This window comes from Neophocaena asiaeorientalis, unplaced genomic scaffold (genome assembly GCF_003031525.2).
Source record: "Neophocaena asiaeorientalis asiaeorientalis breed wild unplaced genomic scaffold, Neophocaena_asiaeorientalis_V1.1 scaffold77, whole genome shotgun sequence".
Taxonomy (NCBI): domain Eukaryota; kingdom Metazoa; phylum Chordata; class Mammalia; order Artiodactyla; family Phocoenidae; genus Neophocaena; species Neophocaena asiaeorientalis.
In genome coordinates this window covers 5637535-5665051 of record NW_020174645.1, presented here as the reverse complement: position 1 = coordinate 5665051, position 27517 = coordinate 5637535, and the positions used below count along the sequence as shown (strand labels likewise).

At 41.8% G+C, this 27517-nt stretch overlaps 2 protein-coding genes and 1 non-coding gene across 3 annotated transcripts in view; all 3 read left to right on the top strand.

The window, feature by feature from the left end:
* The first annotated feature begins 4761 nt into the window (after positions 1–4761).
* DENR (density regulated re-initiation and release factor) lies at positions 4762–17047 on the top strand. Its single transcript, XM_024758662.1, has 8 exons — positions 4762–4874; positions 5670–5783; positions 9592–9611; positions 10327–10411; positions 12709–12792; positions 15454–15570; positions 16463–16602; positions 16711–17047. Exons 2-8 carry the CDS (start codon positions 5678–5680, stop codon positions 16753–16755), a joined length of 597 nt encoding a protein of 198 aa, XP_024614430.1. The 5' UTR covers positions 4762–4874; positions 5670–5677; the 3' UTR covers positions 16756–17047.
* Positions 14342–14476, top strand: LOC112408864 (small nucleolar RNA SNORA70). The gene has a single exon (XR_003005023.1). It is a non-coding gene; the product is annotated as a small nucleolar RNA SNORA70 (small nucleolar RNA).
* A 4010-nt stretch (positions 17048–21057) lies between the features above and the next one.
* The window catches only part of CCDC62 (coiled-coil domain containing 62), a 34746-nt gene continuing 28286 nt past the window's right edge, over positions 21058–27517 (top strand). The window contains exons 1-3 of the mRNA XM_024758628.1: positions 21058–21151; positions 23123–23315; positions 26087–26253. Coding sequence (XP_024614396.1) covers positions 21116–21151; positions 23123–23315; positions 26087–26253 — 396 coding nt within the window. The 5' untranslated portion in view covers positions 21058–21115. The remainder of the gene's footprint in view (positions 21152–23122; positions 23316–26086; positions 26254–27517) is intronic.

Sequence of the window (27517 nt, the reverse complement as noted above, 5' to 3'; positions counted from 1 at the left end):
GTCAACAGAGAAATAATCAGTTACAGCTCCACCAGACACAAGTCATTTGCATCTCTATGGACAAGAGCAAACTGCATTACTATCGGTTTTCTACAACTTACAAAATTGTAAAATAGCTCAAAGACAATGAAAGATAACACTAAACAGAATGATAAATAGGACACCCAGTATTCTTTTTTGTCCATTTAAAAATCTTTCACAGTGTTTCTCTAGAGAAGGGATGCCCTATCTCAGCATCCACCTACATCTCATTGACCAGAACTGCATCACATAGCCTCCTTCACTGCATGCGAGGTTGGGAAATCAAGTATCTTTAGCTGGACACACTGCTATCTCAAGCAAAACAGGATTCTTTTAGTAAGGAAGTCTGCCTCACCTATACACCCACTTGATGTGTTAAGGGCACTAGTTTTTTTTGGCTGCGTTGGGTTTTTCTTGCTGTGCGCAAGCTTTCTCTAGTTACGGCGAGCGGGGGCTACTCTTTGTTGCAGTGCGCGGGCTTCTCATTGCCGTGGCTTCTCTTGTCACAGAGCACAGGCTCTAAGTGTGCGGGCTTCAGTAGTTGTGGCGCGTGGGCTCTAGAGCACAGGCTCATTAGTTGTGGCACACTGGCTTAGTTGCTCTGCAGCATGTGAGAACTTCCCGGACCAGGGCTCGAACCTGTGTCCCCTGCATTGGCAGGCGGATTCTTAACCACTGCATCACCAGGGAAGTCCCTAGGGCAGTAGATTTTAAAATAATTTTTAGCACATGGATGAGGATGGCTGGAGTAAACATCTGTTGGTTTTGATACTTCAGCATCATTCCCTCTTCTGGTTATAGTGCCTCAAATTTCCTTTGGGATGTACCCCATCTCCACTCTCCAAACCCAGCTCCAAAAATGGACACAACTCAGGGCTTGTCTAGTTATGGTGATTGATTTAGGAATGGACACGATTGGAAACAAGCCAATCAGATTCAACTTTTGGACTTTCATTGGAACAAAACTGTAACTTACTCTAGAAAAATAGTAATACTTAAGCCTGAAAGGTCTTTAGTCAATTTCCTGACAGTCCTAGGTCCTCAACTGGATTCCTGTATTCTTTGCAATAATTCCACTGCCTCTCTGCGTCTGTGGCTTCCTGATGAGAAACCACTGTTATGTTTATTTAATGGGTCGTTCCTCCTTTTAGTACCTGGTTGCTGACAGGTTGGGACGTGTGCGCTAGCGTGACCTGGAAGTGTAGCTCTGGGTTTGAATGCCAGCAATGTCAGGCAGAGAAAACAGAGAAAACAGAACCCCATCTAAGTATTTAAAGCAGAGGAGAATTTCATTCAGGGGATTGGTAACACAGGGAATGGAACTGTTGAAAAGCTAAACAGAGGTGGTGAGGCAACTCGGAGATTAGCAGTAGCAAGAAGCCATCAGTCACCACTGGTAGGCTGGAGACTAGATCCAGGGAGGGCACTATGTTACAGGAGCCCAGGGGCTGGGATCCCTAAACAATGCAGGGGGACAACCAGCAAGCTACTGCCAGAGAGGCTGCTCAAAGGGGTGGGGGTGGTCTCACTGCTGTTTCCAATTGGCTTAACCTAGATGGAAGCTCAGGAACAGGAAAGCCTGGGCATTCACTCACAGGGATCACCACCCCCTTCCGTACAAAGCGGGGCAGGAAAAGGGTGAGGAAAAGAAGTGAGGGCACTGGGTCTACTCCACAGGGCTGGCCACTCATCCATATTTCATCACATCTAAGATGCCGTTGGTTGTAAGATGCAGCATTATTCTATGCATCACTAAGAGAGAAAAATGCTGCCAAATTAAACTGTGCCCGATGCTAAGACTCCATCCACTGCAAAGCATCTTGATATTGTGACAGGGAAGAGCCAAATCTGACTACGTGTTGGACCTGTTTCTTTTACTTTAACCTTTGCTTTCCGCTGCTTTTGTTCACTAAAAGGATACTGTCTATACACAATGGGCTGCCTCAGGGAACCCTGCCCCTTTGCATGAATGTTAAACCAAAGAGCCTTTGTTCAGGGAAATATCCGGCCGGTCCACCTGTGGATGGCTGCAAAGAAAGAAGAAATGAACACGTTCCCTCCTCAGGCTGGCCATTCCGGGGGACATTTGCAAATCTTATGGCCTTTTCACTTTACTTCCTCATCTCCTCCACCCTCTCTGTTCTATAAAATAAACTGGCATCCAAACCCCGATAAGACAGTTATTTTGAGACAGTAGTCTGCTGTCTTCTCGGGTCTGCCGGCTTTCGGAATAAAGTCGTATTCCCTGCCTCAACACCTCGTCTCCGATTTATTGGCTTTTCGTGTGGCGAGCGGAGCGCGCTTGGACTCAGTGACAATATGAGAGATGTGAAAATGTGAAAAATGTGTGTCTTAAGATCAATAACATGCTATTAGCTGTGCGATCTTAAGAACAGGTGAACTTAATTCATCCCATCTTTGAGCCTCCATTTTACCATCCACCTGGGAATTACAGACAATCCTTACTTCATAGGGATTTTGTAACTAAGACCGGTAAGTTCAGTGAGATTGGGGGTTTTGTCTCTTGTTCGCTGTATTCCCCAGTGCCTAGCACAGTGCGTGGCACATAGTAAGAACCCAAGAAAGTTTTGTGAAATGAATCCACCTGGACTCTATCCCCAAATGAGCAGGTTCTTGACACATAGTGGGAGGTGAGTATCAATAAATGGAAGATATTATTACTGGAATCAGATAGGCTCTGGAAGATCTTCTTTCACGAATGTCGTTTAGAATTGACTCTCTTTTGTGAGAGGGGGGAAATCCCCTCTTTTACTTAAGAAAGATGTTGACTTAAAAAAATGCACGACGTGAGAGTTGCGAATTAAGTTTTATTTGAGGCAAAATGAGGACTTTAGTCCGGGAGACAGCGTTTCAGAGAGCTCTGAGAAACTGCTCGAGAAGGTAAGGGGGGGAGCCAGGTTATACAGAAGTTTTGCAACAAAGGGCAGGTAGTCTGAACATCAAAAGATTATTGTTAATTAAAGAAAACCAGATGTGTCAAGTTTAGGAATTTAGCACTTTTCTCTGTATGGGAAGATGCAAGAGTCTGGGCTCACTGAAATCATTCCTTTGATATGCACCTCAGCTATCTGGGGCCAGTATCCTGTGTTTTCACAACCTGAGTTTCCTCAGGGCGCACCTAGGGAGTGGCTGCAGTTTGATGGCCGCTAGACAGCAGGTAGGCAGGTGTTCTTTTGCTTCCTGAGTTCCCTCTGGGTTCACCAGCTCACCGTCTGGTGGTGGCTGCAATCGCTGATGACTGTGACAGCCTTTCTTTACTGATGTGACAGGCAATATTCCATTTATCATCAGGTTTTCACCCATGGTGTGTCTTAGTTTTGCTTCCATTTAGTTGTTTCATTTTGGGAAAAACCCTTCATATCCATCCTCAGCCTGAGTCCCATTTGTGAAATGGGAATAACACTACAACACTTGTAGAGCTATGAGAGTTAGGGAAACGGTGACCAAAAAGAGCTTTGTAGGTGGTGGAGTTTGTTCTTTTCTATTTTGCTTTATCCTCCACTCATATCTGCCTCATTCCCCTCCTTCCTTTGCAAACTTCTCTGCCACCACCACTACCACCCTTAAATTTCCTGCTCAAAACTGCACACGAAGCCATCCGGCATAATCTGCGCCGGAGACTGTGGCCTCTTCTCTTTAGTCTTTGATAAATGGAATATTTAAACAAAGGCTGTCACAGTCATCAGCGATTGCAGCCACCACCAGACGGTGAGCTGGTGAACCCAGAGGGAACTCAGGAAGCAAAAGAACACCTGCCTACCTGCTGTCTAGCGGCCATCAGACTGCAGCCACTCCCTAGGTGCGCCCTGAGGAAACTCAGGATGTGAAAACACAGGATACTGGCCCCAGATAGCTGAGGTGCATATCAAAGGAATGATTTCAGTGAGCCCAGACTCTTGCATCTTCCCATACAGAGAAAAGCACTAAATTCCTAAACTTGACACATCTGGTTTTCTTTAATTAACAATAACCTTCTGATGTTCAGACTACCTGCCCTTGGTTGTAAAACTCCTATATATGCTGGCTTGCCCCCTTTCCTCCTTGCAGCAGTTCTCTCAGGGTTACTTGAGATGATGCCTCCCGGGCTTGAAGTCCTAAAAATTCCTGCCGAATAAAACATAAATCTCAACTTTTAGGTTGTGCATAGTTTTTTAGTCAACACTCACATGGAGAGATTAATTCCAATTTACAACACATGTAAAGATCTATAAACACTAGGAAGCTGTGAAAACAGTTGTTAGGGTGGTGAGGCTGTGGGGCGATGAGAAAAATGTAAATTGCGTTGATATTGTCTTTTTAAAAAGAATTCCGCCAATGTAGGGTACTGTGTTGAAATGAAACCAAACGCCTTTTCCAGCTGCAATCTCCCCGTGAAGGAAAGACTTATCCAATAGGCTGGAGGTTAGTCAAGTCTCCAGGATGCACCCCAGACCGCGGGGGCCACGTTCTCCGAGTCAAAATAATGAGTCACCGCTGATTTAGATGCATGTCTCCGCTCTCTAAACAGCGTCCCCTTCCGGGCGCCGACCACGGACCACCCATTCTCTCCCGTAGGTAACTAGCACCGCCTACTGGCTGTCAGCCTCTAGGCTGCTTGGCTCCGCCCCTGAGCGGAACGCGCATGCTCCCCAATTCTTCTCCGCCCCCGCCTTGCTTCTCGCGACAGCCGCTCCGCGGAGACTGAATCTCGCGATAAAGGTTTATTATCTCGCGGGACCGCGGCTGGCAGACGGGCTCTTGGGCGGCTCTGGCCGGGAAGAGGAGTCGCATGTGTCGTTTCAGCTGGCGGTAGTGGCGGGCGCGGAGGCGGCGGAGGCTGTGCGACCGCCTGGGTAATGACCCCTCGTGCCTCTCACGCTTCCGGGAAGCTCGTAGAGAGCGTGGGGGAAGCTGAGGTGCTCCCCGGCGGAAGGGGGCCGGGCCGGGCGTCTCCACACCCCCGCCCACATGGGCCGCTCTGGTGTCCCCGGGGTTGCCCCTTCGCCTCAGGTCGCGCCCTCACACCTGGTCGCCCTAGTCGTCGCCTCAGTGCTCTTACATTCTGCCCCTTCCTGGTTCTTTTGCCTGCATTTTCTCTCCTCAGACTCTGGTCTCCCCGCCTCCTCCCACTCCCCTTCCCTTCCGTGACTCTAACGCGTCCCTCCCTTGGACTCTAGCCCACCCCACACCCTGCCTTCCGGGCACCTCCGGCGACCCACCCCTTCTTCGTAGGCGTTTCCAGTCTCTTCATCTGCTTTGTGGCCTTTCCCTGTTGCTGCAGTTTGTTGCATCCTTTACAGATCATCCCCCAGACCTTTTGCCCTGTCCCTACCGAGTTCACCCTCCCCATCTTTTTCCCCATGGCTTCCTCTTCCACTAGTGCCCTCCTCCCCCTAGTTGTCATGGCCCATTTGCTGTGAGTCTCACTGTTGTCACTTGCTTCCCTGTAGGCCTGGAAAATGGTGTGCCCAGAATTACTCATATTTTATAAATCCTAATGCAGCTTGTATCTCTCATTCAGCAAAGAATTGAAACAGATTCGGGGTGGGGGGATTTCTAGTAGGAGGAGGCTGGACTACACCTGAACACTGCTTCTCTGGGTGTCTTGGTCCAAAATAGTGAAGATGTGTTATTTTCCTTGCTTACAGGTTTTGAAATGGCTGCTGACATTTCTGAATCCGGTGGGCATGATTGCAGAGGAGACCCGAGGAGCAATACCAAGTTAGATGCAGATTACCCACTTCGAGTCCTTTACTGTGGAGGCAAGTGCTGGAAGGCAGAAAATGGCTTTTACTCACTGTATTTTTATGCATTGTGATAAATGGTTTCACATTTGGTCCTAGTAGTTTTTTCATCTTTGTCATTTGGTGAATCTTTAATTGGGAGCTGGGGAAGAGGAGGCATGGATTAACAGACCTTTCCCAACCTGTGTGACTTGCATCTTGTTACTTGGCCTGGAGAAGTTTACAGTCCCGTTGGAATAGAGATGTATAAATAGATTATTCCAGCCTAATGTTACTTGCTAGTCTGGCTGTTAAAGGTGGGCTTCTTGGAAGATATTGAATCTTAAGGGATGAGAAGGATTGGTTGAGGGAGTGGGGAAAGGCATCCCAGATGAAGTGAACAGCTGTGCAAGGAAAAGCTTTGTGGAGAAATAAACACCTTTTTATTAGTATAGTGTGTAGTATAGGAATGGTGTCAATAACGAGTGGAAAATTATGAGGTTGGAGTGATGGGTAGTAGGACAGTCTTGGGAAAGTGTTCTTGGTTTGATTAATAAAATGTAAATCAAGATTATTTTCCCTTTGAGTGTTTTTCCTCATTTTCAATCCAGAAATATTTGTGAACTGGAAATACTCTAATTTTACTAGCATCTTGGAAAGGTTTAGAAAAATCTGAAGACATAAGACAGTAAAGTAAAAGGGCAAGTAAATATTATTTTTTTTAGTAAATATTTTTGGCCACTTACTATGTGCCTAGCAGAGTTTTAGATGCTGGGGACTGAATAATGAATAAGTCAGGAAAGGTCTTTGTGCCCAGGGACCTTACATTCTGTGAGTGTGGTAGGGATTTCTTCTGGAATTTAAGTACTTACAGTACTTACAGGAGAGGTGATGTCACTGAGTTAAAAAATTCTATCAACTCATCATTTATTGACTACCTTTGATGATAAAATGAGTGTAAAATATCCCAGAGAGTAGGCAGGGGAGCTTTTTGTAGGGTTGATTGAGATGTGTTATTCGTCTCATTTGGTTATATTGTTTGCCTTTGGAGTCATGGGCCAGGGTTTGCATCCTTACCTTGGGCATTACCAGCTGCTCCTGCTTAATTTTAGCTGTGTGACCTTGGGCAAGTTAACCTGATTTCACTAAGGGTTAGAGGTCTGCTTCTTAAGGTCTGAACGAAAATGATGATTACATCTGAAGTCAGATGATTCCTATAAAGCTGGTTCAGCAACTAACATAAGAACATAATACAATAAGTGCTATTACTACTATTATTAGGGAAGTATGCTAGTTTAGTTTATTCCTCCTTGTTTGTCGGATACAGTTAGGAGCTATTGTTCTTTGTACCCTAATTCACCGAATCTAAGACTCCATATGTTATAAGATGCACCATTATTTTAGGTTCCACTAAGAAAGAAAAAATTGTTAGGTTGACATGCCATAATTATGGAATGCATCCCTATAAAAATGAAAAAAAATTAATGAAATACAGTATATGAAAGCCATCCTGTTCAAGTGCTTATGTCGCTCCTAAGATGGCTTTGAACAACTGCACTAAGTATGCAGTCCACCCCAGTGATACTTTGTGTTGATCAGAGGTACCTAACCTTTTCGAGAAAAGTTTATTTTTATTTCCCTCCCTAGTTTGTATTGATATTCCAGGCACTAGGTTGGAGACAGGATTACCTTTTCCTCAAAGAGTTTAAGGTCTAGTTGTAGGAGAAGCACTTAGGGAGTATTAAATGCTAAATTCAGTGGTACTGACCATAGCTATGAATTAGGGTTTCAGGAAAGGGAGGGATCTTTGTTCAGAGGGAAGGTGGGAAAGCAAAGTGAGGAAGTGAGAAGCCTTAGGTAATGGGCAGAATTTGCAAGGAAAGGTGGATGAATTTATAAGAAAAATATGGGGGCATGGTTTAATATGGTATCTTCATATTAAAGATCGAGGAAAAAGTTAGGGGGTAGAGGGAAAAGAAGGGGCTGATTGGAGCAGAATGCTGGTTGAAGTATAGTGAGAAACAAGGGTAGGTAGGATGGGGTCATTTCCGGGGAGATATATGTCTGCAGGACTGAGACTTCAGAATATGAATTCAGTCAGAGTTTGAATCCTGGTTTAGCCATTTACTCACTGGTGACCTTGGTCAGTTTCCTCATCCATAAAATGGATAACAGCCTACTTCAGAGGGCTGTTGAGAAGAATAAATGAAATGTTACTCCCAAAGGCTCCATCTCCTAATATCATAACATTGGGCGTTAGGATTTCAACATGTGAATTTTGAGGGGACACAAACATTCAGACCATAGCAGAAGGTCTCATGGATGATGTGGCTTTGTTCATCATATCTCATCATGTCAGCAGATACATAATGTCAGGTTGTTCCGCTGTTAGTGATGTGAAGCTGGTGACTGCTCAGTCTTTTCCTTGAAAAATGACAGTTTACCAATAGTAAATCATTTGTGGAGGGAAATAGACTGTAAAAACAAATAATGTGGAATTTGGAATATTTGTCCAACTTTTTTCATCGTATTAGAATTTTGCTGAACCAAATATTACTTGAAATGGTGTACTAAGTGTTATGGTTTTAGTATTTGCTGTAATGGTATTTAACCTATAATTATATCCTGAAAGTGTGGCTGAATATCTGTACCTACTAGTATTTGAACTTGAACTGTGAGGATTAGAGAGCTTCTGTTTAACCAGGAGAGCTTTAGTAGAAAGAACTCTAAACTGAAATAGAGATGGTAGATTCTAGTTTTCTGCCCTATGCCACCTTTGGCCTTGGATAAGCTATTTAACCTTTTTCGGCTTCATCTGTAAAAGAGCGATGATGGGCTGGCACACAGCTGCACTGCTTTTATATGTTGTGAGGTCTAATTTAGCGGTTAAGAGCATGACCTTCAGAAACAGACCAGGGTTCAAATCCTGTTCTAACCAGATACAAATGAGTTACTTGTTCTAAGTCTCATTTCTCTCATTCATAATACACGTATGGTAGTTCTTACCTTATAAGGTTGTGACGATTGAACATAATAATATAAAGCATAGCAAAGTGCCTAGCATGTGCCCAATATATGGTAAGTGCTGTTATTATTAACGGTGTACCACCCCTCCTCTCCCTCACAAATCTCAAGGTGTTGTCACACTGAACTATTCCATTCCTCACCTTAAAAATAAAAATAAAATAAGCAGTTGACCCAGTAATAGAGTTTTAGTTAAAATTGGGAAACCCTTTGAGTTTTTCTAGTCCTTTAGCCTTTGCAGGCTATACAGTGACAGGATTGAACCAACCTTCCTTCTAAGGAAGGAAATTCACAGTGTCATGGTCTTATGTAGCATAATACGAAAAAAGAAAAGGAAAAATATATTGCAAAGAAATAGTAGCAAAAGTGCTACTGAAGTCTGTAAGTGTGTTGGTATGAATAAAAAGAGCGGCTGTTTTGGTGAAGTTACCAAAGAAATAACCAGCTCCATTCAGCCTTTGTTGTATGGGGAATTGTTCCCATCCTAGCTTAGTTTCAGACCCATTGAGGTTGTTGTGGTAAAACCTTAAGACATGCCAGATAGTATAGTTTGATGTTCTACCAACTGAAGGAGACATTGTTCTTTACATCCAAAAAAAAATTAAGATAATATTTCTATTAATCATGTGCCACTTACCTCAAAAAAAAAAAAAAAAAAAGTGCCTGACGGGGTAGTATTTGAAAAGTGGTACAGGAAAGTTACAGGAAAAAACAAATGAAGCATTTTGTCAGATTAAAAATAAAAGTTGTTATGAGCTGTGTGTGTACGTGTGTATTTATTTATTTATTAACATTTTCAAATCTTTTTTTCTCTCCATCCCAGTCTGTTCATTACCAACAGAGGTAAGTCCTTCTAAAATTCTTTTTTTCTTTTTTAACTTCTGCATTTGAGGTCATTGATTTTAGAGCTAGCTTGGGAACTTCTTACTTTTCATTTTCTATTTGATGGCTGTGTTTCAACCTTTTTTTTTTTTTTTTTTTTTTGAGTTTCAACCTTTTATAGAGAACTTTGGTTTAGAATACTTTTATGGTCCTACAAATTTTTCTTTAGACTTTGAGTTATATGTGTGCGTCTTTTGCACTTGGCTATACATAGTTTGGATTTTTGCATGGAACTCATGAATAGTCAGCTAATAAAACAAGAGTAACCTTAAAGCCAAAATTTAACATCCACACAGAGAAGAGAAAGCATAAATTATGTGTAAGACTTTCTGTTGATAAGCTTCTAAGTCAGGTTCTGCGGGCAGGTCATGAAAATGAGACACCTATGTGTCCAAAGCAAGAAAAACACCTGCTCGTTTTTGTCTGTTTCCTCCTTTTTCTAATGGCCTTTCTGTTTGTTGGAGAGGAAATAAATTGCTACAGTGAGGAGGTGTCTTTTAATTTTTAATTTCTTATGGGACATTTCCTGGTTGAATACAGATTTCCTGTGGATAAGATGTCATGTGGGAGTAGTTGGTTTTATGATTCTATATATAGAAAGCACAGGGAATGATTTTTAATTAAAATGATTAAAAATGTACTGTTGTGACTCAGTTTCTTCTTTTTCCCCCTCCAGTACTGTGAATATATGCCTGATGTTGCTAAATGTAGACAATGGTTAGAGAAGAATTTTCCAAATGAGTTTGCAAAACTTACTGTAGGTATGAACATTTTTTTTCCTCTTTCATCAAAGCCTGTATACCTTTGGCTTTGCAACGTACAAATGCAACGTGCATTTGTTTAGTAGGATATTACAGAATTATATCTATCTATTCTATTAACTTTAAAACTGTTTTAAGTTCTTGGGTTAAAATTCCTTACATAACATCACGGACTGTGGGACTTCTCTGGTGGTGCAGTGGTAAGAATTCACCTCCCAGTGCAGGAGACTCGGGTTTGATCCCTGGTCAGGGAACTAGATCTTACATGCATGCTGCAACTAAGAGTTTGCATGCCACAACCAAGGAGCCTGTTGGCCACAACTAAGGAGCCCACCGGCCCCAACTAAGACCCAGCACAACCAAAAATAAATAAATAAAATTAAAAAAAAAAATCACAGACTGCTTGTGTCTTATCTCTGAGACAGGATAGGTCAAAGTATTAACTTTCTTATATAAAGAAGAGTAAATGATTTAGGGGCATATATTTTCTTTCATTCATTTAACAAATTCTTGTTTTTTATTGTTTTTAGCTGCGTTGGGTCTTTGTTGCTGCACACAGGCTTTCTCTAGTTGTAGTGAGCAGGGCTATTCTTCGTTGTGGCTCATGGGCTTCTCATTGCAGGGGCTTCTCATTGCGGAGCACAGGCTCTAGGCGCGCGGGCTTCAGTAGTTGTGGCACACGGGCTCTAGAGCGCAGGCTCGGTAGTTGTGGCACACAGGCTTAACTGCTCCGCAGCATGTGGGATCTTCCTGGACCAGGGCTTGAAGCCGTGTCCCCTGCATAAGCAGGCGGATTCTTAACCACTGCCACCAGGGAAGTCCAACAAATTACTTCTTGTAAGCATACTATATGCTATACACTCTTATTGGATGCTGAGATAAAGCAGTAAACAAAAGACCTACTCTTTGGAAATTATATTCTAGAGGGAGAGACAAAATAAGTAAAACAAGACAAATGAAATAAGTACATTAAATTAGGATAAGCAGGGAATGGAGAGATAAGAATTGTTGGGGAAAAAAAAAAAAAAAAAAAAGAATTGTTGGGGAGGGAATTTGAAATTTTAGGTAGTAGCCCTGAAAGATTTTGCTGAAAAGATGGCATTTGAACAAAGACCTAAAATAAGTGAGGGAGAGCGTCCTTTGGATATCTGGGAGAACAACATTCCAAGCAGATGGTGCAGCCAGTGCAAAGGCCCTGAGGCAAACACTTACCGCTTACAGCATATTTAAAAAACAGGAAGGAGGTCTTTGTTTCTGGAAGGGGAGAAGGGTGGGAGATGAAGTCTGAGAAGTAGTGAAGGACCATGGCTTAAACGCCAGGTCTCAGCTTTCACTCTGAGTGAGATGAGCTATTGGAGCAGTTTGAGCAGAAGGGTGATATGGTCTGACTTCTGTTTCAGCAGTGTCTCTGTCTGCTATGTTAAGAATAGACTGAAGAGAGGCTTAGGCAGCAAAGCAGGGAGACCAAATAGGTGGCTCCTGCACTCATCTGGTCAGGATGATGACGACTAGAATGGTAGCGGTGGAGACGTGAAAAGTGGTCAGATTCTAGATACGTTTTGAAGGTAGAGCTGACAGGATCTCCTGATGTGTTGAATGTGGGATGTGAGAAAAAGGGGCAGCTAAATTTTTGACCGAAGCAACTAGAAGAATGGAGTTGCTGTTGCCAGAGGTAAGGAAACTGCAGAGGAACCGATCTCCTCAATTAGCTAAGATTGACGGCCTCTTAGAAGATTGTTACAAATGAAGGCAGTAGCAGGGAGAAGGGAAATCCTGGGCTGGAAAGTCCTGTCACGTATACCCAGTGTTATCCCACTACTTGCTGCTTTGATTTTCAGATAGTTTCCATGAGACACAGCCCCTGAGACAACTTAGTCGCTGTCCGTCATTGGATAAGAACCCTCAAATCTGATGTAACAGTCTACATGGTCGGCCCTGAACATGACTTGCCTAGGACATATCTTCATATTCAGGATCAGACTTCCTGTTAACAGAACTAGTACGCTTAGATGCTAAATATTCCTGTGGAGTCTTGAGTGTTCTGTGCTCCTTTAATGTGGCTTAAAAAATTGTGATCTTCACATATCAAAGACTTTGTTTTGTCTTCTATCACCATATACTTACGTAATGACTTCAGAATTAGGCTTGATAGGCATCTAGCAGTATAATCGCTTGCTTTATAAATGTTACACTCATTTGTTGGTAAAATACCTTATATGTGTTTGAGGTTCCTCAAGGGTAATTTTTCAACGTAATGAAGTGATGTTAATGCTTTTGGATTTTGTTTTTACATCTAGAAAATTCACCCAAACAAGAAGCTGGAATTAGTGAGGGTCAAGGAACAGCAGGGGAAGAGGAAGAGAAGAAAAAACAAAAGAGAGGTGAGACCTGAATCCATGATTTGATTTACACAAACATACCCTCCCTCTGCTTGAAGAAATAAGAAATGAAAGCATTCCCAAAGTGAATAACATCTACCTGTTACTGTAATTCTGTGTGAATACCGCACAGAGGGATACAGGATCATGTTCTCAGGATGACTGGATTTCGTATGAATCGGGCTTTATCAGTAAATTAGCTCTAAGAAAATATGCTTTATTTGCCATATATATACATAAAAAGCATCCAGCCAGCTTGTTTATGACTTAAAAACTTTGTTACCTTATTAAAATACCTGTGTATTCTATTTAATTAGAGTGAGGACACTTAAAATTAAGATTTTGTTCTCTCATTACTTCTGTCAGCTCAGTTGAGTTTTTCTTTTTACAGCTGTTAGGCATACCTGTTTACCTCTCCTCCTTCTAAAATGAATTCCTTGTGCCCTGGATCGTGTCCCCACCTGTTTCTTCTTCTTGAATTAATTCTCCCTTGTGACTAAAATTAGCTTATACATATATTTTAAGACTTTGCATTAAAAAAAAAAAAATTCCCCCAAGAGCTCATATCTTTCTTTGCCCTATTCTCCTCCCCCTTCCCTTCTTAGCCAGACTTCCTTAATAAGACTAGACTTACTATCCCCCTTTCAGTTCGGTCATTGAGTCTTTGCTCCTCAGTCCATCCTAACCTGAATTTCATGCCACTGAAACTCCTCTAACAAGGGTCACGAACAGCTGGGTGATTGCTAAGTGGTAAGAGCATCTCATCTGAGCCCTCCCTTCTTGAAGTGTCGTGCTTCCTCCCTCATTCTCCTTTCACTGCTCCTCAGCCTTCTGTGCAGACTTCTCTTCTCCCTTGTGTCCCTTAAAAATTGGTGTTTCCCAGGATTCTGTCCTGGGCCCACTTACCTTCTCATTCTGCATGTCCTCCCTGGATGATTCCTCCACATCCTTCTGCTACCACTCTACACTTACAGTACCCAAATTTATATCTCTAGTCCTGGCCCATGTCTCTAGACTAGAAATGCACATGTGGTCTCACAGGTACTTCAAACACAGCACTTCCGAAGTAAACTTACTAAGTCCCAAATCTGCATCTTTTGTTTTCTTCATTTTGGTTACTAACAGCACAGTTTATCCAGTCATCTGAGCCAGAAACCTGAGACCCATCTTAGGTTCATTCTTTTTGACCCTCTTAATCAGTTCGAAATTCTGTCATTTCTTCTCCTTCCTCTGTTTATCCTGTACCTAGTGGCCATTACTGTTGCCCCTGCTTTGTTGAGATGTTGATTAAGTTCTGCCTGAACTAATGTAGGAGCCTCATCAGTGGCCTCTACCATTGCTCTTCACAGACCCACCCTCCACACTGCATGGTGACCTTGACAAAACATAAATCAGTAATTTCACTCCCGCATAGTCGGTTGTTCACTGGCTTCTCTTTGCAATATAAAATGACAGAGCTTGTGCTGTTCCTTAAATTACTGGTATATTATCTTTGCTTTTCTGGCTTCCTTTCTTACATATCCATACGCTTCCTTCATCAACACAAGTGTATTTGCAGCCAATTAAGCCGACTGTGCTCTTTTCCCCGTTGGGGCCAGGTATGCAGTGGTTGCAACCAGTAGCCTCCTTGGTAGTGTATGCAGCCTGTTGGCTGTATGGGTTGCCCTAAGGGATCTTGGAGACGGCCCTTTCCAGTGGACATTCACATCTGGCATGCTGTCCCCAATCTAGGCTCCAGGTAGATACGCGTGGTGCCTTTGGAAAGCCCCAGGACACAGTGGCCAGGGTCCACTTTGGCCACATTGGCCAAGTGATGTCCATCCGCACCAAGTTGCAGAACAAGGAGTATGTGATTGAGGCCTTATGCAGGGCCAAGTTCAAGTTCACGGGCTGCCAGAAGATCCACGTCTCCAAGAATTGGGAATTTACTAAGTTTAATGTGGGTGAATTTGAAAACATGATGGCAGAAAACCGGCCCATCCCAGATGGCTGTGGGGTCAAATAGATCCCTAATCGTGGCCCCTGGACAGATGGCGGGCCCTGCGTTCCTGAGCGCCATTGTCCCCTCCTTACGCCAACCAGTAAATCCTACTTTCCTGTCGCATACACACACAAAGACAAGTGTAGTTCTCAAATATAATGCCCTTTCTTGTCTCTGTACTTGTTTCCCTTCCCTGGAATATCCTTTTTATATCTCCCCAGCCCTTCTCCCTTCAAATGGACCATTTCTTATTCTGCAAGCACTTAGATGCCTCTTCCTCTAGGAAACTTGTCCTGTTCTCTGGAAGCAGAGTTAGCCACTCTCTGCAAAGCTTATGGTAGTGCCATATTCATGGATCCTATTACAGTATATATCAGGTTGCTGTACTTACTTAACTTTTTGTTTCCCTGCACTAGACTGAGAGTCCCTGGAGGGCAGCGACTATGTTGTTCTTCTGTTCATCTTTGTGTCCTCAGCCCTTAGTGCAGTGCATGGCACATACTACTTAATAACTGTGGATTGAATGAATACTCATGCATGTGTTTATTAATTTTGTATTAGAAAAAGAAACTTTAGAAATTAGTATTTCATACCTTTTGAAAATTAATAAATTTAGAGACAGTATTCTTTATTTATGATAAGAACAGAACAACTAATCCTGAGCTCTTTCTTAATAAATAAAGGTGGAAGGGGTCAAATAAAACAAAAAAAGAAGACTGTACCGCAGAAGGTTACGATAGCCAAAATTCCCAGAGCAAAGAAGAAATACGTAACAAGAGTGTGTGGCCTTGCGACTTTCGGTGAGTCCAAGCTTAAGTGTGTTTAGAATGTGTGAACTACGTTCCTTCATTTCATTCTCTCTCTTTTTAATCTAGTATCATGAAAATTTTACAGTTCTGTTTTTTGCTAAGAAGATACAAAATGAGATTTTGCATTTCTAACTATAGGTTCAAAATCAAATTTTGAAGCAACTTAAAAATCTTTTGCACAGGGGACTGGTTTAACTTTTTCCTTTCCAGAATTTCTGTTTGGGCACGTTTTATGTAGAATGAGGAGGGCTGGATAGGTTTCCCTGTGAAGTCTACCAGCACTGCTCCTTGTTCCCTGCAGTCTCGGTAGCCAAATGGTTGCAAAATGACCTATCCCTTCTGGGATGACAGTAGAGGGTGAGGGAAGGTGGTTAGTGGCAGGATGTCCTGCTTCAGAGCCCCTTCAGTTCCTGGAAGACTTGAATGAATAGTGAAACCACGGTGATTAGGTTCCTTCATTTGACAACATGGAATGAAAAGCAGTCGCTAGACCACATCATAAATATTAGGCTTGTTTCTCTGCTGTAAATTTTTCTTCTATAAAAAGGGATAACCAAAAGAACTTCATATACTTGGAAGTGTAGATGTAATGTTGGAATTAATGTGTTTCTGGATTTATTTTGGTCTTACTATATGAGTTAGGAATAGTGTGGATGATCTTATTTTTATGTACTGAGGCTTTATTTGACCTTAAAAATATAAGTTGAATTGTTAAGATGACTGCCTATGGGTAGTTTGTAATTATTGTTCTGAAAGGAACATGAAATCCATTAACAAAATCTGTTTTATGAATTTAAAATGCAGATTAAATTTCAAGATGGAAAAATATCTTTGACATATGATTCCAATTATAGTCTCGCTATTTCTTTTTTTAAAATAACAGAAATCGATCTTAAAGAAGCACAAAGGTTTTTTGCTCAGAAATTCTCCTGTGGTGCCTCAGTAACAGGGGAGGATGAAATCATCATTCAGGGAGACTTTACAGATGACATAATTGATGTCATTCAGGAAAAATGGCCAGAAGTGAGTATTTGGAACATGTGCATCTATAGAAATAAGTTATTAAAGCAAGTTCCTTCCGTGTTAGTTGATAACCACAACTCATGAAATGTAATTATTTTTATTTTACAGGTGGATGATGATAGCATTGAAGATCTTGGAGAAGTGAAGAAGTGATTTTGAAAATTTGTCTGTATTTAAAGATCTGAACTGATTGTTGACATGGCCAAAGGGAGAGAGACCTTTTAAAATATATATATATATATATGTATGTGTATATATATATATATATATATATATATTTATCCTACAGTAAAACTGTAGCCTACCCTCACCCTTGGCATTTTCACTGTTCTGTACAGGGCTGCTTGTTTTTTTGTTGTTGTTGCCAAAGTCTGATAAACAGGAGAGACTGTCATGCTTATGCATGAAATAGAATTTAGTCAAATAAAAAATTTTGGTCATTTGGTACTGACTTTTCTCTTTCTTTTTAAGTTTTTATTTTTGGAAAAATTAGACTTTCTGTGGAAAGCTTTTCTGTTGATTATTTTAAAATAATCATGATTTTATCAAATCATGATTTTTTTTTTTTTTTGGTTGTTAAGCTGAGTGATACTTTGAAGAATTTGAATTTGGCTTCATCACCAGTAATAACTCTCCTTGCTTCTTTGGTGTGATAGTTTTGAGACGCTTGAGCATCTCATGGATCTGTGGTTGAATTTGCTTCATTGTCACCAACCAAGTTCACTTTGTGGGCCTATTAACGTATTGTTGGTAATAGTTGATCAAGCTGTTGTGGAGATTATTTGGTAAAGTATATTAAAAGCCTTAAAACCATCTGCACTGTTGGACCCACTTCTTGACAATCTCCTAAAGATACAATGTCTTGCTTAAAACTGTGGATGAAGGTGTTCATCAAAGTGCTACTCATAATATAAAAAAATTGCAAATGATAAAGATGAACAATTGGGAAATGGTTAAAGAAATGATGGTTTGTCATATGGTAGAATATTTGCAGATATTTTAAGATATTTTCTAAGAATACTTGGAAAGGTGTTTGATAATGTTAAGTAGGAGGTCAGACCCCCAAATCCATTTTATACATTATTTTCATCATTGTTTTGAGTGGATAGGCATCCAGAGAGGCTGAGTTCTTTTTCTGGCTATAAATTTATGTAAAATTCTTCTAACCATTTGAAAATAATATACACCATTGCTCAATATAGTCTGGAAAATAGCAGTTAAAATGTTTTTCTTACAAAAGAAACAGTGACAGTGAATCTTAATGAGTACATTAAATGAATTTAAAATCTGTTTTTATAAAGGTCTTATGTCAGGTGCTACAAACTAAAGACTCATGGTATTTTTTTTTTTTTTTAGACTCATGGTATTTTAAATTGCTATAGACACCTTTAAGAAAGTTAGAACCCATTGTTTATTGCCATGCAAATTGCAATCAAATGAATTAGTGGGTTTTTAAATAATTGAAATCTTAGACTGTATAATAAAGATGTAAATTAAGAAAATGAAATTCTGCATTAACTGTGAATTTAGCTAAATAAAATTACCCGATGAAGCAAATTTATCCATCAAAACCATTTGGTATGTGGTTATGTGTGTATTCTCTTGGTGCTGGAAGATGTCTTTGTGCTTGTATCAACACGTGTGACTTCGTGTAAAGATTCTTAATGTTCACAGTTCTTGGCAAATGCAGTTTCAGTCCATATATAGCCAGCAGTGGATGGTACTGCAGGAAAACGCAGGATTAAAATCGTCCTTGTGTATAATATGTGTGAATCTTCTTCTTTGACCTGAAATTTAAAATGCAAGAGTTTAATCTCTGATTAAAATGTGTTCAGGGGGTGTTCCCTGGTGGTCCAGTAGTTAGGGCTTGGCGCTTCCATTGCCGTGGCCCGGGTTCAATCCTTTGTCGGGGAACTAAGATCCCACAAGCTGCATGATGTGGCCAAAAAATATATATATATTCAAGGATTGAGTTTAATTCATACATTCTGTGTATGTTTGTATTATGTAAATGCTTTTATAATCTTGTGTTTTTAGCAAAAGAATACCTTTAAACAGCCTTATAATATGTAAGAGATTTGCAAAGATTAAGCTGGCAACTTCAAATACAAATAAAGTTTTTTAATTTTAACAGTAGATTTTATTTAACACAGTATACCCCAAATATTATTAATTCAACATGACAACGTTTTGATATGTAGTATTTTATTCATTTAAAAAAATAGATGCTGGCAACATGTGATTTTAAATTCCTTTTTAGTTATTAAATAGAAGCTCCAGTAAATCAGCTGTCACTTAAGGTGTAATCCATGGTAGCTTTCTCGCTCTTAAAGGTTGATAAGTTACAATTCTTAAAAAATGAATTCTACCTTTTAATTTTTTGGTGTTTTTTAAAATATTTTATTTTTGGCTGCGTTGGGTCTTCGTCTTCGCTGTGCCCCGGCTTTCTCTAGTTGCGGCGAGCGTGGGCTACTCTTCGCTGCAGCTTCTCATTGCGGTGGCTTCTCTTGTTGCAGAGCACGGGCTCTAGGCACACGGGCTTCAGTAGTTGTGGCTCGTGGGCTCTAGAGCGCAGACTCAGTTGTGGCGCACGGGCTTAGTTGCTCCACGGCATGTGGGATTATCCCAGACCAGGGCTCGAACCCATGTCCCCTGCGCTGGCAGGTGGATTATTAACCACTGCGCCACCAGGGAAGTTCCAGCTTTTTTGATTTTTAAATTCTAAGGTACTGTCTTGTTGGTTCTCCTGAACATGAGCCTATCCTAAGGAGGTGTCACCCAAATCAGTAAAGCTTCAAGGTAAGAAATTTTAAATTTGTTTTTCCATGTTCAGATTGTCTTTTATGAACACAAGGGCGCGTTTTGCTAATTCACAGTCAACCAAAACGGAAAGTTGAAATACTATTAAGACTTAAGTAATTTGTCTTGCCAGAAATGCCATCTTATGGGTTAAGCAGTAGCGGGTGAGTGACCAGGGGTTAAATACGATAAGCATTATTTTTTTCATAGTCCCTCTATAACGAAGAGTAAAAGGGGGAAGAAGGAGTGACTATGAAACAACACAAGAAAAAAGCTTCAACTCAGTGTGGTAAATATTGTCACGATAAAGTGTCAAGGTTCTTGCCCCACAGGGTGCATGTCCACCCCCCAAGGGGACAGCATCCTCCTTGGCTGTACACCAGGGGGTGCATTGCGTCCCAAGGGGTACGTCATCATCATTTGATGTACACCGGGGGGTGCACGGTCCCCCAAGGGGCGCCTGAGCACCCCCCCCCACGTGGGACAGCACTCCCATTGAGTCAATCTGCCTTCGTAAATATGGTGACCCTAATTAAATCAATCATCCTTCTTAATGGATGCCCTGAGACGTAAGAAGGCAGATTGATTTAATGGGGGCCAGGAAATCTAAGGCGTTTGATTGGTTTAATGAACGCCAAGAGATTTAAGAAGGACGATTGATTTAGTGGGGGTCACGATATTTAAGGGAGCCGGTTTAATCAACGAGAACCACGTGACTCATGGAGACTGATTTAATTAGTGGGAGTCACGTGATAAACGGTGCTGCTTGACTCAATGGGAGTCACCTGATGTATGGGGCTGATTTAACAATAGGAATCACGCGAGCCAAGGGGCTGATTAAATCAGCTCGGGCACACCCCCAAGGGGGACAGCACCCTCCCCGGCTGTACGCCAGGTGGTGCACGTCCATCTTAAGTGGGGCACGTCCACCCCAAAAGGTACATCATCGTCATTTGATGTACCCCAATGGGTGCACGTCCACCCCAAGGGGTACATCATCATTTAACAAAAGAGCTACATCGAGTCAAAAAAACCCTTTTTAAATTTTTTTCTCTCTCTTTTCAACTGTGATTCTCAGTTTAGCGCTGTCTGCTGGGATGGCCAGCAACTATTAACTACCAGGGGTGGCGTCTGCCTCCCATCTGTTTGTTGTTTGAATGCCAGGAAGTGTTCTCCTTGCCCGGAGTACACAGCAGCCAGAGCAACCGCGCTCACAGTTTAGGAGGGAAAGAGGGAAATAAGTAAGCGAGCACATGGTCACACACCAGGGCGACAGCGCAGAAACAGCCCTTCATTGATTGCTCCATCATTCTCAGGGTCGTGGTGAAGAACGGTTCTTTGCGGGCCGGGATAATGGCTTTTACAGCTCCAGGTAAATCATTCGAGAGCCCCCAGGCCCAGATTTGGAAGAACAAAACGCCAGGAGGGGGTCGGGGGTCGCGCCCGACGAGGCCGAGTGGGAACCGGCCTCCTGCGGGGTCTTGCGGCCGCCGAGGTGTCGCGAGAGCCGGGGCTGCCGCTCGGCTACGCAGTAGGCCGAGTGGGCCGGGCGCGTTCCGCGGGGTCGGCGGTTTGGGCGAGGTTGCTTGGGCCAGCGAGGGTGCGGGGCTCCGGGGCTCGGGGCTCGCCCCCGCCGCTCCGGGTAGGCGCGCCGATGGCGTTTCTAGGGTGACGCTGCGCACACCGACTCTCTCCGGGGGCGGAGGAAACACCTATGAACCCTTCGGCCTCCTTCCTGGCCGGGCGCCAGGTGAGCGGCTGATGCTCTGCGCTTCCCGTTTCCGCCGTCGCGTCCCGGGGAGAGAGGAGAGCAGACCGCGGGGACGGCGTGCATTGGGGTTATTCAGGAATCGTTTTTGCTTAAAAAATTTAAAACAATACCCAGGACGCAGAAGGAAAACGGAGCGTCACATCAGTTTCCTTACCTTAATGAAAATGGGTTGTTCAGCCCAGGCGCAGAGTCGAGTCGCGAGTACTGGGTGTACATGGGCCTCTGGTGAACTTGAAACTACTGTCTTTAAGGTAGAATTCTTAAAGTAACACTTTTCGTTTTTTTTAATTGAAGTATAGTTGGTTTACAATATTGCGTGAGTTATGGGTATACAGCATAGTGATTTGGTTTTGGGGTTTTGTTTTTTAGTTCTTTATTTCATAGATGGGGACAGTACCATACTTTGGAATGTGACTTACAATATTAATACTAAAATATTGATAATACTAGCTAATGTTTGTTGGTCGTTTATGATAGAACAAAATTCTTTTAGGGCAGGACCAAAAAAGTTAACGAAGTTTTCTCTGTCGCCTGAGCCACTGCTGCCTCCCCTTTGGTGTGTATTGTGTATCTGCATTGTACATTAACTAGATCCTTTTATTTTATTTTATTTTATTTATTTATTTATTTTTTAACATCTTTATTGGGGAACTAGATCCTTTTAGAAGACGTAGGAATGCCTGCTTGCCAAAAAAGAAAAAAAAAGCTATTTTCTCCCGATGCCAGCAAGGAACTCCTTAGGAGATAACATTCCTTTCTCAATCCTGTAAGGGGTCACTGTGACCCACTCCTTGCCTTGTATGCGCAGATCTGCATTGTGTAAAGGTCAATATATTATTTTGATGTATAGCCCTTTGTCTTGAAAGTGTTTGTAACTGTGTTTTGACCTCTTACAGGCAGAACAGTTCTCAGAGCTTTCTGAAAGACTGTCTCCCAGGTTATAATCTTCAGCTTGGCTCAAATAAAGTTTTCCACTTCTTTCTTAGCTTGACTATTGATTAATTTTTAATGACACTTACAATGGTGCCAAGTACTGTGGAGTGCTTTACAGAGATTATCTTGCTTAATCCACACAACTCTAAGAAGTTAAAATGCTGCTATTACCATTTTACAGACAAGGAAATTAAGGCTTAAGGACATTAAGTAACTTACCCAAGGTCTTAGAGCCACTAAGTGGCTAATTCTGGATTCCAACTTAGGTCAGACCAACTTCACTGCACTAGACTTTAAAATGATGTATGCTTAAAAGGAGTTATCGTAGATAATTTTGTTAGGCATGAAAATGGCATCATGGTTATATAAAAACGTTCATTTTTAGAGATGCATACTAAAGTATCTAAGAGTAAAAAGTGTTTTTTATCAACAACAAAAAGAAAAAGGAAAATTGAAAGAGATGTCGCCAAATCTTGATAGTGGTAAGAAAGACCTAGGTACTGAGCAAATGGGAGTCTACTGTACTATTCTCTTGTCTTCTGTGTATATTTGAAATTTTGCCTTTACAAAATTTGTTTTCAAGTAGGTATGTTGAGTTTGGATCAGTTACATTTAAACAGTAATTACTTCCTGTTCCCCTTTACTTGACTGCCATAGAACTTCTGGGGCAAGCTGAGGGATAATATTGTTGACTGATACAAGGAGAGGGTTGACAGCAAAGAAAACAAAATGCAGAAATGGGTTTATTTGTGATTAACCAATGGAGGTTTTACAAATGGTCCCACTCTTTAAGAGTGGTGTAAATGGTGCGACAGAAAGTGATAGAGGCAGAGTGCAGTAGGTGTGAACTTGCTTTAAATATACATAATTTTGACGTCATGTTATAATCAGCGAATAAAACATAATTTAACTACCTTGAATTGGCAGCAAAAGAAGATGTAATTGTTTGGAAAATATGCTTTGGCCGATTTATGTTGATTAGTTTTATCCTGACGTGAAGCCACTTTCTATGTTTAGAACATTGGGTCGGAAGTTGAGATTTCCACTATCGAGAAACAACGGAGAGAGCTACAGCTGCTCATTGGAGAATTAAAAGATCGAGATAGAGAGCTCAATGATATGGTTGCAGTACATCAAAGACAACTTCTTTCATGGGAAGAGGATCGGCAGAAAGTGTTGACTTTGGAAGAACGTTGCAGCAAATTAGAAGGTCAGACATATATGCAGCAGCATCTGTCATGCCAACACGTTAAAAGGGCTCAAGGGTAAGATAGGAACATCTCAACACAATCCCTGCTGCACTGGAGTTTATTTTATTTTATTTTTATTTATTTATTTTTGGCTGAGTTGGGTCTTTGTTGCTGTGTGCAGGCTTTCTCTAGTTGCGGCGAGTGGGGGCTACTCTTGGTTGCCGTGTGCCGTCTCCTCATTGCGGTGGCTTCTCTTGTTGCGGAGCACGGGCCCTAGGCACGTGGGCTTCAGGAGTTGTGGCTCACGGGCTCTAGAGCACAGGCTCGGTAGTTGTGGCGCACGGGCTTAGTTGATCCTCGGCATGTTGGATCTTCCAGGACCAGGGCTCGAACCCGTGTCCCCTGCATTGGCAGGCGGATTCTTAACCACTGCGCCACCAGGGAAGTCCCTGGAGTTTATTTTAATTGAAGATAGGACGACATCGTGAACACTCACAACAGAACAAACACAATGTGAATTAAAGTAGGGCAAGCGAAGTACTTAGCTGTAGAAAGAGGGCTGGGCAGCTTCAGTCAACATTGAGTGTCAAGAGTGAACCTGAAGGAAATTAGTTTTGAGCTAAAGCATGAATGAAGATGCCACAGAACTGGCCATTTCTCTTGAACTGACTCAAAGATTTTAAACTTGGTATTGAACTTGATCTCAAATACCTAAAATAGTCATCTTTTAAAATTAGAGCAATCTCAAAAATGGCTTACAAAAATTTCCTTTTGTACCATATTTTAACTATCGTCCCTTTCGTGCTGCCCTAAAGTCTGAATGTTCTGTTGACACTGCATTAATACTAGAATGTGCTAGAGGGGAAAATACTAGATCTGTTTAATAGAAAGACAATGTATCACCTTCTTCTTTACTTATATTACACAAAGGATTCTGTAAATGCGACAATCTAAATATGAGTAATTTTTCCATTTCGTTGATGACCATCTGATTTTATTCTGACCACACCCACCCACATGTAGATACACATAAATGCAGTATTTAATATGATTGTACGTTAGATGCAATATGTCTTATATAATTAATATCTTTTATATAAACATATTAAAGCAAAAGATAACATTATATACAAGCATAGCTCGTTTTATTGCACTTGGCAGATATTATGATTTTTAGAAATGGAAGGTTTGTGGCAACCCTGTACTGAGCAAGTCTATTAGCACCATTTTTCCAACACCGTTTGCTCACTTTGTGTCCCTGTGTCATATTTTGGTAATTCTCGTAATATTTCAGACTTTTTCATTATAATTATGTTTGTTATGGTCATGTTTGATCAGTAATCTTTGATGTTACTACTACGACTTGCTGAAGGCTCAGATGATGGTTAGCATTTCTTAGCAATAAGTTATTTTTTATTTATTTATTTATTTTGCGATACGCAGGCCTGTCACCGTTGTGGCCTCTCCCGTTGCGGAGCACAGGCTCCGGATGCGCAGGCTCAGCGGCCATGGCTCATGGGCCCAGCCGCTCCGCGGCATGTGGGATCTTCCCGGACCGGGGCACGAACCTGTGTCCCCTGCATCGGCAGGCGGACTCTCAACCACTGCGCCACCAAGAAAGCCCAATATCTGGTTTTAAAATGAGCAAGACACCTGAATAGGCATTTCATGGAACACTGAATGGCCAATAAATGTACAAAAAGTTCTCATTCTCATTAGTAATTAGGGAAATGCAAATTAAGACCATAATGAGACCTTTTTATACTTACCAGACTAGCAAAAAATATCAGGTATTGGTAAAAGTGGGGAGCAAGGGAAGGCTCATTCACTGCTGGTGGGCGTGTTAGCTGGTACAGCTACTTTGGAAAATCATTTGACAGTTCTGGTAAAGTTGAGGATATACATAGCTGTGGCCCAGCATTTCCACTTCTAGGAAATCTACTCACCCTTCAATATGCACATGAATTACCTAAGGATCTTGTTAATATGTAGATTGTGATACAATAGGTCTGTGTATCTAACAAGGTCCCCGGTGATGTCCCTGTTGCTGGTCCAAGGGCCACATTTTGAGTAGCAAGGCTCTAGAGGAACTCCTGCAAAAGCACCAAGATACTTGTAGGAGAATATTTAGAGCAGCATTATACATCATAGCTGCTAAGTGGAAACAGTCCAAATGACCAGCAGTAGTAGAATGTATAAATACACTGTGGCATGATCATATAATGATATTATACAGCAATGACAGCGCACAAACAGGAGTTACCTGCAGCCACATGGATACATCTCAGGATCATCATCTTTTTTTTTTCGTCTGTGCCAGGCAGCTTGTGGGATCTTAGTTCCCCACCCAGGGATCGAGCCAGGCCCTTGGCAGTGAGACCGTGGAGTCCTAACCACTGGGCCACCAGGGAACTCCCAGGATCATAATCTTGAGCAAAAAAAGCAAACAGAAGAATTCATAGAGTATAATGCCATTTACATATGGTTCAAATTAAACTGTTCTTCGGGATGTGGTCATAGATAGTAAAACTATAATAAAAAGCAAGGAAATGAGTAAGATCAGGACGGTGGTTAGGAAGGTGGGAAATTGGAGAGATTGTGCTCAGGAAGTGACGTACAGGGCCTTCTGGGTTGCTGCTGGTGTTCTGTTTCTTGACTAAGGTACAATATCATGCATTTCATAATAAAAGCATTTAAAAGAAGTATGAACCTTTAACCGTGTGTTTTGAAAATAATGCATTTTCAGCTTCACATCTGACCACAAGTAAGTTATTGATGAAATCTCCCTCAGGTGAACTACATAAAAGAACTGAAATAATCAGGTCACTCATAAAGAAAGTAAAAACCCTCGAATCGAATCAGATTGCATGCCAGAGTACTCTTCAAAAGACTCAACTACAGCTTCAAGAAATGGCCCAAAAGGCAACCCATTCCACTCTCCTCTCTGAAGACCTTGAGGTTGGTTTTGTTTGGGTTTTTTTTTTGTTTTTTTTCTTTTGCGGTATGCGGGCCTCTCACTGCTGTGGCTTCTCCCATTGCGGAGCACAGGCTCCGGACGCGCAGGCTCAGCGGCCATGGCTCACGGGCCCAGCTGCTCTGCGGCATGTGGGATCTTCCCGGGCCAGGGCACGAACCCGTGTCCCCCGCATCGGCAGGCGGACTCTCAACCACTGTGCCACCAGGGAAGCCCTTGAGGTTGGTTTTGAGATAAGCTTCCCTAGCCCAAATTCTGTTTGTGTTTCAGTTATTGAAAAATTAGGTTTAAATATTTCCATTAAAAATGCATGTGCGTGTGTATGAAAGTATATCCATCCATCCATCATCATAGTTTTGTGTTCATTGTGGGGCTTTGGTTAGCTGCCAGTGCTATCTTGTCTTGGAGATGAAGCTTCATTACAGCCCTTTTCTAACTGTTAAGCCATCTGTTTGGTAGCATCTATCATTTTATCAACAATGGGTCCTTTCTCAGATTCTGAGATCCGTATCATCAAGTAGCTGCACATTATGCTTTCTGAATAACTGTGTGTAAGCTGATGAAACAAATATCTGTATCACGTTAGTGGCATATTGGGAATAAAATCTGTAAGAGTGATTTTTCAGTTTTCATTTCTAGCTGGTGAGTCATCATATCTTTTGAGCTCCTGCTTTTTGAGAGACGCAGTGAGAAAGCCTTTTTTGTTGTTCTTATAGCCTTCATATTCTTGTTTCATAATGGTATCAGTATAGATCTTGGTAATATAGTGAGTCTTAATAACTCATAATAATTGTATAGATTTTATGTCTAAAATTTTTTTCAGATTACTCTTCTAGACAGTTTCTAGCTACAAAATAAGTGAAAACTATTCTGGAATCTCTTGATATGTTGAATTAAAAAATGGGAGCGTGTTGGTCAGCTTGGGCTGCCATCACAAAGTACCATAGACTGCGCAGAAATTTCTTTCCTCACAGTTCTGTAGGTCAGAAGTCCAAGATCAAGGTGCCGGCCTGGTCAGTTTCTGGTGATGGCTCTCTTCTTGGCTTGTAAATGGTCACCTTCTTACTGTGTCCTCATGTGGCAGGGAGAGAGACAGTACATGAGCAAGCTCTCTGGTGTCTCGTCTTATGAGGACACGGATGCCATCATGAGGGCCCCACTCTCATGACCTCAGCTAAACCTAATTACTTCTCAAAGGCTCCACCCCCAAACACCATCACATTACAGGTTAGGGCTTCATAGGGCTGC

Bases quoted from the DNA above. Each gene is read 5' to 3' on its own strand.
- DENR (XM_024758662.1), top strand. From the start codon at position 5,678: ATGGCTGCTGACATTTCTGAATCCGGTGGGCATGATTGCAGAGGAGAC. The intron at 15,571-16,462 runs GTGAGTCCAAGC...TTAAAATAACAG, and splicing joins GTGTGGCCTTGCGACTTTCG to AAATCGATCTTAAAGAAGCA. The intron at 16,603-16,710 runs GTGAGTATTTGG...TTTATTTTACAG, and splicing joins TTCAGGAAAAATGGCCAGAA to GTGGATGATGATAGCATTGA.